General features: G+C 22.5%; 1 protein-coding gene across 1 annotated transcript; it reads left to right on the forward strand.

The window, feature by feature from the left end:
• The first annotated feature begins 8492 nt into the window (after positions 1 to 8492).
• On the forward strand, positions 8493 to 10846 carry LOC111318757 (polyphenol oxidase, chloroplastic-like). The gene has a single exon (XM_022921628.2). The coding sequence runs from the start codon at positions 8535 to 8537 to the stop codon at positions 10338 to 10340; it is 1806 nt and encodes a 601-aa protein (XP_022777363.2). The 5' UTR covers positions 8493 to 8534; the 3' UTR covers positions 10341 to 10846.
• Positions 10847 to 11659: the final 813 nt, after the last annotated feature.

Genomic DNA, 11659 nt, shown 5'->3' on the forward strand with positions numbered 1-11659 from the left:
AATAAATAAACAATATACATGATAAACGTGCAAATTTTTTTTTTTTCATTTTCTTTGATGAAAGTGAAAGGAGCTTTTAGGCTTAGTTTGTTTTATAAAAAATAAATTTTGAAAAAAAATTATATTTTTAAGTATTTATTTCACAAAAAGTTGATTAATCTTTGAAAAATAATTTATTGATAAATGAAAATTAATGTTATTTTAAAAAAATTTATTTTACTAATTTAAGAATAAAAAGATATATTTTACAAAAAAATATTTATGAGTAAAATTATTTATCAATATTTTTTAGTATAATTTTACTTATAAATAATATTATATGAATAAATAATATATTATTAATATAATAAATCAAAAAATAATATTAATAAATAATATATTAATAAATATTATAATAATGTATTAATATTAATAAATAATAAACTATTAATATAATATTAAGAAATAATACTATAATATGTTAATAAATAATATTATATTAATAAATAATATAATAATAAATATTATTAATTTAATTAATAAATATTATAATAATATATTAATAAATAATATATTATTAATAAATAATACACTATTAATATAATATATTAATACGTATTATTGATAAATAAATCATAATATATTAATGAATAATTAAAGAATAAATAATAGTTTTATTTTAAGTATTTTTTTATATTAACATAATATTTTAATATTAAATATTATTATTAAAATAAATTATTTTTTAATATTAATAATTTTAATAATAAATAATTTCAATATATTTTAATAATAAATTATTTTTAATATTTTAATTATTATATTAATATCATTTTAAAAAATTTCAAAAAACAATTAAATAACAAAACATATTTCTCATTAATTGATTCAAATAATAAAAAATCTCTTTCAATTCAAAAAATATAAATATTTTTATAAAAATTATTTTTTAAAAATCATTTTTTGAAAAATAAATGGAGTCTTAATTGCCGTCGAATTGATTTTTTTCGACAACAGCACCTATTATTGGCCCAGGGCATTTATTGGTGTTGAAATAAATGATCTGAGATATATAAAGATCTTACTATATTATTGGTCAAGAGTATTTAGCTCAAACATTTTTTTGTAAACTTTTATATATTTGAAATTAATAATGAGAACTTTTAGAATTTACGAGTGTGTTGTTTTTATATTTATAAATTAATTTTAAATTAATTTTTGTGTTTAAAAAATAAAAAGTATTCTTAATTTTTTATTATTTGTAATTATCTATTCATTTTTCTCTTTTTTCAAGAATAAAGTTAATTCAAATAAAAAAATCAAAATAAAATTTTAACTTATATTTTTAATTTTATTTTATTGTTAAATCAAATATTATACATAAAACGAAAAGAGTAACAGTTAATTTCGTTTTTAAAAAATATATAATCTAATTGATTGCGAAATATCGCTTACAATATTATTCTCAACCTACAAGAAACCTAGTTTATTTGTTTGATTGCTAAGAAAAATATATACAAAAAGAGAAAAAAATATTATTTTTCATATAAAAAGGGAGATCACGCAAATTGATATTTTAGAGAGAAAAAAAAATCAAGAGCAGAAATTCAAAATAATAATAATAAATGCTCCTGAAATAAGTGTAAATTTTCTAAAATATATCTTTACCTATATGAAAAAAATTCAAAAGAAATCTTTACTTGACACTTTGTCCAAGCATAAGAGTTGGGAAAATGTTAATGAATTGGGTAATTGTTGGGCTGGCTGAATGTTTATTAGGTAGTGGCTTGATTAAGTGAAGAAGGTATTTCAAATATTGGCTTTGCAAGAAAAGATTATATTAAGCTATGGTTTTGCATGAAAATTTTGTATTGGGTTGAGTGAAGATTGGTTTTTTATTTTATATTATCCATTGGGTTAGAATTATTTTTAGTTATAAATATAAAATAAAATAAAAATATTTATATAATTAATTAGTTAAAAATATATCAGCTTTTAAAATAAAGTTTAGTGTTTTTACATATGTATTTTGGAAGAAAGATGGAATTGAATTTTATTGGATTTTATAAATACTAGTACTACCATTTGATAATTGAGGGCCAATGGAAAGCAATGTTTGAGCAGCTATAGTGGGTGTGGCTGGGGAATCAATTGAGGGAAATTAACGGCTATTTAGGAGGATACTCGTGCGTTATCATAGATAAAAAAAATTGTTATTTTGTCATTTTAATTTATTGATTTTTTGTAAAATTTATTTACTTAAAAAAAGCAAAGGTAAAAAAAAAAAAAAACAAATAGAGTAGCATGTGAATAGTTAAATTAACATATTATACTCACAAAATCTAAAATAAAAATATGGTAAAAAGTAAAAAAGAATAAAAATAAAAATAAAAAATTTGAGCTTGTAGAAAGTGTCACGTGAACACCTTATTGAATTTAAAATATTAATTTTTTAAATTAAAACATTAAGCAATAATTTTATTAAAATAATACATATATAATATAAAATTAAATTAATAATGAAATATTTATACTTTTATATATCTCAAAATGAGTTGGACAAAACTCTTTAAATGTACTTTCATGCTAATCTTATATCTTATAAAAAAACACTCGATTAATCTCAACTCAATCTCAATTTTTAAAAAATCATTCACTGTCAGATAAAAATAAATCAAAACCTATTAAATACGAATTGTTTTGATATTTTTATCAATCAATACATTTATCATAAAATTTATCTGATTAAAAAATACAAAAAAAAAGTCAAATGAGATGCCACATGAATATCTTGATTGACTTAATTTTTAACAAAATTAATTTAATAAATAAAGACATAAAAACAAAAAAAATCAAAGAAAAAATAAAAGAAAAAGGGAAAAAGAGTTCAATGGAATATCATGTGGATAATCCAATTAAGTTTAAAAATTATTTTTTAATTGAGATATTAAATAATAATTTTATTAATTAAAAATAATAGAAAAATGAAAAATAAACATAAAAAAGAAAGAAAGAAATCATTAAAATAATAACTTTATTAATATAATATATATAAATATAAAATTAAATAGTTATTAAAATATATAGTTTGTTATATATGATAAGTAGCTTTGGATAAAGCATTTAAAATTTGCTTTTGAGCCCAACTTTCTATAAAAATTAATTTGATTTGATTTGATATTAATTTTTTTACAAAAATACATATATTGAATCGAGATAAATAGATACGTATTGAATATTGATTTTATTTTTATTTTTATCAATTCTCTTATTTTGTTGTAAAATTAATTTAATTAAAAATATTAAAAAATGAAATAAACAAATGGTGTGTTACATCAACATTTCTATTGACATTATTTTCTTACAAAATTTATCTAACAAAAAACTAACAAAAATGTAAAAAGCAAAAAAGAAAAAAATCACCTTCTATCCAACCGAGTCGGATCAAAACTCATTTAATATGAATTGTTTTGCCATTTTTACTAATTGGCTCATTTATAATTTAAAAACAAAAAAACGAAAGCAAAAAATAAATTATGGTGCTATGTGGACACTTATTATTTTTTTTTTTACAAATTTATCTAAATTAAAAACAAAAAATAAAAAAAATAGTTGAAAAAATTTATATATATATATATATAAAGTGTCACATTGACAACCTAAATAAAGGAAAAACAAAAATTAAAATTAGTAAAATTTATATATTTGATAGATAGTTGGATTAAATCTTAATTATGTATAAATATAATATTTTTATTAAATTAAAATATTAAATAATAATTTTATTAATATAATACTATATAATTATAAAATAAAATAATTAATTAAAAATATAATTTTTATATATTTGGGATAAAACAAAAGTTTTAAACCTTCTTGCGATTAGACCTAGTAATTTCAAATATGATATAATGATATGATATGAAAACAACATGAAAAAATTTGTATATATATATTTAAAAAAAACGTATTTCATATTTATTCATGTTGACACGAATTTTGATACAATATAATTTATGTTATATATGTGTTGATTTGTCTAAATATGTGATATGATACGAATAATACGTTTAATTTAATATTATCATACGAGTATACGTTTAATATATTTAATACATTTAACACATTTTTTATATTTATTTTAATTTAATATAAACATATAATGATTATTTTAATTTTTAATCTTTCAATTATGATACTTAATTAACTATTAAATATCATATAAAAATTATTTTAAACATTTAAATATGATACTAATTTAATAATTATTATAAAATTATTTTCTATATATACAATATAAATATAATATCAGTCTTATACATTATTATTTTATTATTTAATCTTTAATAGTTTATCATTATGAATTTGATACTAAAAATTAATATAGTTATGTAATATAAATTAAATTTTAAATATTTATTAAATACACATTAAATGAGTATTAAAGTTTTTTTAATATATAAGTATTTTTTTATATTATTAATATGTCAAATTTATTAAGTTAGAAATGATATATAATTTATAATTATTTATTTTTTAGACATGTTTTTTGTATATATCTTTATTAATTGTGTCTATTCGTATATCTTAGTATTAGTTGTATATATTTTTTTATATTCGTATTATTTATATTTATTTATATCGTATTTAAGCAAATTAATTATATAGGTGTTAATCATGTCGTCTCGTATATAACATATTTATTAAACATGTTGTATTCATGTTTAGAATTTAAACATATTTTATAATTCATATCGTATTCATATTTTAATAACTTGTGTCATTATATGTGTCGACATAAGATACAACACAAAACACAAATTGTCATACTTACATGCAACTCAACTTCAATTAAAAAAAAAAAGAAAAGGAAAAACCTCATTTGATCCTTAATTGTTTTATTTCATGGATTTTTAAAAAATAAAAACTAAAAAAAATTCAAAAAAATTAAATCCAGATGTGATGTCAAGACCTTTGCTAATATTTTTCTTTAAAATTATGAAAATAAAAAATAAAAAATATTTTTAATAATAATATCAAATGTATTCATATTAAAATAATTTTAAATTATTTAGAAATGTTTATTAATATAAAAAAATTAAAAATTAAAAAAATGAATCAAATAGCTTGACACCGATAAACCCTTGATATAAAGTGGATTTGAAAAAAAAAATTAAAATCTAAAAAATTATGTATTAAAAATGTAAGAAGTAGAAAAGTTAAAAAAAAAAACACGTGTCATATTCTTAGAAGCAAGTGAATTCCATAAAAATCTTTAAAATCTAAAAAATTATTTATTTAAATTTTAAAATAAAAGTGAAAAAGTGAAAAGGGATAAAAAAAAATGAAAATTTTGATATAAATGGTTCCAACCACTAAAAAAATAATTTTTTTCTAACAAATAAAACCTTTAAGAAACATATTTTTTATAATTTAAAAATATACTTGTGAAACATAACCAAAAAAAAAAAAAAAGCGTAAAAAAACTAAAAAAGCAAGCAAATGACACATGAATATCTTTAGCAGCTGTACATGCCTAAGATGTAAAATTTTAAAAAAATAAAAAAAAAAAGAAAAAATTGAAATATCCTTGAACACATACAGTAAAATTTTAAAAATTTAAAATAAAGATAAAAATAATAAAAGAGGAAAATAAATGAAAGTGGGGTACATTTTTTTTTTCATCTCCTCATCTCCATTCCTTTATATTTTTTTCATCAAATTTTCATCGTATCCCATTATTTATTATTTATTATTTTATTTTTTAAGTGATTAAAAAAAACACAAAAGAAAAGAAGGAACATTGCCACGTGGGTGCTGTATGAGAGGTTAAATTTTGTACTGAAATGGGAAAAAGTTATTGTACGATATTTATAGCTGTGACTCCTCCTCTCACTCCTATCGTTTTTACCTAAAACTGTAAGGAAAAATTTAATTAGCAACATGCAACGATAGAGGAATGTTAACCTATTTCAATTGCTTAAAAAAAATCTGTTTCTCATTAGTATTACTCTTTTCCTTCATTTTTTTTTATTTTTATGTCTCAAATTATTTTTTGAACATCTAAAGTTTTTATTTTTATATTTAAAACTATTTTTTTAATTTTATATTAAAAATTATGACATTAATTTTATAAAAAATTAAAATCTTATTTTAAAATAATTAAAATCACTTTTTTTTTAATGTGGAAACAAAAGGCGGACAAACAATTTTAAAATGGAAGGAGTATAGACCAACACTACTAAACAATAAAATATAGTAAAGTATTTATGTTAGTTATAAGCAAATATTTTCAACAAAAACTTTTGATAAGTCATTTGCTTCAACGGTAAATGAAATTTTATTCAAGTCTTATCATGCATTATCTTTTGTTGAAGTTAATATGAAATGTTCATGTATAACACAATATTTATTTTATTACTTGAAAAAGATTGAGTAACCCACTCAAAAAATAATATTTTATTTTTTATTTGGCATAAAGCGAATTGAATTTTTTTTTTATAAAAATTATATATCAAAATATTAAAATACTTAAATTTAAAATTTAACTCATTAGTTTATATAATCGCCTTTAAAAATAAAATTTAATATGTTTAAAATTTAAAATTTTAACATTTATAATTTATTTTTTATTTTCATACTACAAATTTCACTATAAAAAAATTGGATTCCTAACAATTAAATCTGCTTTCTGAGTTTCAAGCTAGACAAAACTAAAATTTATATATTTGATGTTTAGATGGGGATTTTATTTTTCCGTTGGTATTGCCCAAAGCATAATTAGTTTAAATTTTCAATGGGATAAAAACTTAAATTAATAGATTTGATGATATAAATATAAAAAAATAAAAATAATATGATTTAAAATTTTAATAATAATTATATTTAAATTTAATAAAATAAAAATATTTTATATTTCATATTTATATAAATAATAATACATTTTTATATAAACTATAATATAAATATATATTTTAATATTTATATAATATAAATACACAAATCATTATCGGACTCCACACAAAGCAATTTCCATTGTCGGGGAGCCTTATGACAGTACTAATAATAAATCCAACAACCATATTTAATGCATTTTCGTACTATTTTTTGTTGAACAGCGACGAAACATTGTTTTACTCCGCATCCCAATCAGTTACCGGTCGGAGTGCCATGTGAGAAAATAAACTCTTTTATTTTCATTTCTTTTGTTCATTTTTTAAAAAACATCTTATTTTTTAGTTTGAACTCCTAGTGTTATTTTTTTTAGATTAGTATTCTTATTTTTATAATTTTTTCGCGTTTAAATAAATACTGAATATCATAATTATAAAAGAAAATTGAATGAAAACTTTTTAACACAAAAAATGAGATTACATAACACACACATAAATAAAGAGAGTATAATCTAAGTCGATTAGGTCACGGAGGGAGTGAGTTTTGATAACGATTAAAAAAAAAAAATTTACTCGGTGAAAAAAATTAATGATAATATTTATGAAAAGTTATTTGATATATTAATAGTAAAATTTTTTAATTTTAGAACTGGAGTTAAAATGATAATATATGTTTGAATTTTTTTAAAATTAATTTTTTTTTTACTTTTTAAAATATATATTAAGAGATATATTATTATTTTAATCTTGTTTGTAAAATTAAAAATTTTATTATAAATGTATTTGATAATTTTTTAATATTTATACTATTATTAAATTTTTTATTTTTTGAGAATTAAAAATAATTTTATTAATAAGGGGAATACAAGATTATTACTTTTTTTTTTTTTTGAGTTGGCGTTACGATTTTTTTTTTTTTGAGATGTTACAAGTTAATCCAACATCAACTCCATTAAAAATTTTACTTAAAAGTTAAAATTATGTTTCCAATAATAAAATAAAAGTTAAGATTTTATGTCTGTTTTCTTGTCAGATTAATTAGCTAGCTTTAGAAACATTTATTTTATAAGTGTGACGAACATAATCCTTGACAATATTTTTAATAAATATTCATTCTCTATCAAATTGTTAGTATATTTTATTTTTTCGGAGTTAAAAGAAAGTTGATTTTAATATATTTAATATTAAAATTTAAATTTTTTATAAATTTGATGTTTCATAGTTTTATTGACAAAAAAAAATATGAACAATAATTTTGGAATATAAAAAAAGTGACTTGAGTGTTGAAAACAAGAGGACATAATTTTTAAAAATTGAAAAAAAATGAAAAAAAGACAAATATATATATATATATATATATATATATAAATAAGAGTAGAGACTGAAACATGAATTTAAAAAATTTACTTGAAATTTTCCCTATCGTTCCACTATCAAAATTATAAAAGCACGTTTTAATTAAGAGAATCTTTTGAAAGATCTTTGCCATCTGTGGCCTTAACGTACTGTCAAATTAATTTGACCCGTCGGTTGGCTATAAGAAAATAAATGCACACTAATAATGACAACGGATCCAACCCCATTGGTTTCACTATAAATTCCATGCAAAATTGTCTTCGTCTTCATAAAAAACTGTACGCAGTGCACCAAATTACTCGACCTATGGCTTCCACTGTCCTTCCCTCGTCAACCCTAACAATTGTTCCCAACTCCTCCATTCAAACTTCATTCTTTCCAAAAACATCTCAACTTTCCATATTTAAGAAGAAAAAGCCTTACTATTTCGTCCCTAATAAAGTAGTGTCATGCAAAACCACGAATGGGAACCAAAACCAGCCTACTCCTAGTTCCGAAAACAATGGAGACACTTCTCTCAACAGGTTTGATAGAAGGGATGTCCTTATTGGCCTAGGAGGTCTCTACGGTGCAACCAGCCTTGCCAATGACCCATTTGCATTAGCAGCACCAATATCCGCCCCTGACCTGACCCTTTGTGGCGATGCAACTATTACAGGGACGGAGACTGTCTATTGCTGCCCACCGTCAAATGCAAAGATCATAGATTTCAAACCACCTCAGTTTTCCAAGATACGCTATAGGCCTGCCGCACATTTAGTTGATCCTGACTACTTAGCTAAATTTACCAAGGCCATGGAGCTTATGAAAGCTCTTCCTGACGATGATCCACGTAGTTTCAAGCAACAAGCTAATGTTCATTGTGCTTACTGTAATGGGGCTTATGATCAAGTCGGGTTTCCTGATCTTGATCTTCAAGTTCATTTCTCATGGCTCTTCTTCCCATTCCATAGATTATATCTTTATTTCTATGAAAGGATTTTGGGCAAGTTGATTGGTGATCCAGAATTTGCCATGCCATTTTGGAATTGGGATGCTCCTCTGGGCATGCCTATACCTGCCATATATGTTAACCCTATCTCTCCACTCTACGACGAAAAGCGCAATGTGAACCACCAGCCACCAGTATTGGTTGATCTTGATTACAATGGCACTGAGGAAGAATCAACAAAGAGAGATCAAATAAAAAGTAATCTCAAAGTTATGTACAGGCAGATGGTGTCGAACAAGACCCCTACTCTTTTCCATGGAGCGGCCTACCGTGCTGGTGATAATCCCAGTCCTGGAATGGGTGCCATTGAGAACATTCCTCATACCCCGATTCATAGATGGTGTGGAGACAAAAGACAGCCACATTCAGAAGACATGGGGAATTTCTATTCTGCAGGCAGAGATCCATTGTTCTACGCTCATCATTGCAATGTAGATCGAATGTGGTCGATTTGGAAGGCATTACCAGGAAAGAAGAGAAATGATTTCACAGACCCAGACTGGCTTGATGCCTCGTTTATTTTCTACGATGAGAATGCAAATCTTGTTCGTGCTAAGGTTCGTGATTGCCTTGACACCCTAACTCTGGGCTACGATTATCAAAGAGTTGAGATTCCATGGCTTAGACAAAAGCCAAGTCCTCGAAAGTTTGCCAAGAAAGGTGGAAGGCATGGTCAAGCAATGGCAGCCGAAGCAAAGAATAAAAACGTTATACGTAATGTATTCCCTATAGTTTTGGACAACACAGTGAGCATTGAAATTCCAAGGCCAAAGAAATCAAGGAGTAAACTTGAAAAAGAAGATGAAGAAGAGGTATTGGTGCTAGAAAACATTCAGTTAGAGAGAGATGTAGCAGTGAAATTTGATGTGTATATTAACGATGTGGATGATGGGACACCAACTGGACCAGAAGATTCAGAGTTTGCAGGGAGCTTCACAAATCTGCCGCATCGCCATAAACAGGGGAAGAAGATGGCGACAAACTTAACTTTGCCACTATCGGATTTATTGGAGGATTTGGATGTTGAAGGTGATGATAATATTGTGGTGACTTTGGTGCCTAAAGAAGGGAAGGGTCTTGTCACGGTTGGTAATATCAAGATCGGCTATGTCCGAGAATGATCAGTTACTTTGTTGCTCTAGCATCTTCCGTTCCTTCCCTAGCTACTTTGTGGAAACATCTTCCTTGATCCTTGTGTTCTGGGACCGATGGGTCGAGTGACATGTTCGTTATCAATGTGTGTCCAATATAAATAAGGCCATTAAGTCTATGACCATAGAACCTTTATATGTATGGCCATTCTTAATATAAGGAAACCTATTTATGTTTATGTTTTGCGTTCGGGTCTCTTGTCATGCTTCTATGTTTTTCGAGTTCAACATTGAATAAAAAACTCTTAATTTAATTAATTAGCTTACTCATTTTTTGTTTACTACTTGTTTTTATAAATTAAGAGAAAAATTAATGTTAACTAGTTGGATACCTGTATTACTATGGATTAAAATTTTTTGTTTTGTCCTCTATATTCATTGATTTTTTTTTAATTTATTGAATTAACAAATAAGCAAGACAAAAAGTAAAAAAAAAAAGAAAGTGGCATGTGAATACTTAAATTGACATCTTATTTTCACAAAATATATTTAATAAATATCTAAAACAAAAAGAAATCATAAAAGTAAAAAAGAATAAAATTGAAAAAAAATAGAAAAATAAAAAAATTGAACTCATAAAGGGTGTCATGTTCACATCCCATTGAGTTTAAAATATTAAATTTTTAAATAAAAAATCAAATAATAATTTTATTAATATAATAAATATAAATATAAAATTAAATTAATAAAAAAATATATTTTTATATATACCTCGAAATGAATCGAACAAAACACCTTAAACGCATTTTCACATCAGCCTCGTAACTTATAAAAAACTTTATTAATCCCAACTATATCCTGATTTTTAAAAAAAATCACTTCATATTGGATCGAAATAGATTGAAACTCAACAAATATGAATTATTTTGATATTTCCATCAATCAATATATTTTGTTGTAAAATTTATCTAATTAAAAATACATAAATAAACGAAAGAGAAAAAAAAATTCAAATGGGGTACCACATGGACATCTCAATTGACCTATTTTTTAACATAATTAATTTAATAAAAAAAGCATAAAAAGTTTAAGGAAAATTAAAAAAAAACAAAAAATAGTTCATTATAGTATTATATAGATAACCCAATTGAGTTTAAAATATTATTTTTTAAATTGAGATAATAAATGATAATTTTATTAATTAGAAAAAAAAAAGTAAGCAAAATAAGCAAAAAAAAAAAAAAGAAAAAGGGAAATCATTGAGGTGCCATGTTGACATTCAAATTGAGTTTAAAATGTTAATATCTTAAATTAAGATATAAAATAATAATTTTATTAATATAATACAT

This window comes from Durio zibethinus, chromosome 26, assembly GCF_047325235.1.
Source record: "Durio zibethinus cultivar Kanyao isolate XHJ-2024 chromosome 26, ASM4732523v1, whole genome shotgun sequence".
Taxonomy (NCBI): domain Eukaryota; kingdom Viridiplantae; phylum Streptophyta; class Magnoliopsida; order Malvales; family Malvaceae; genus Durio; species Durio zibethinus.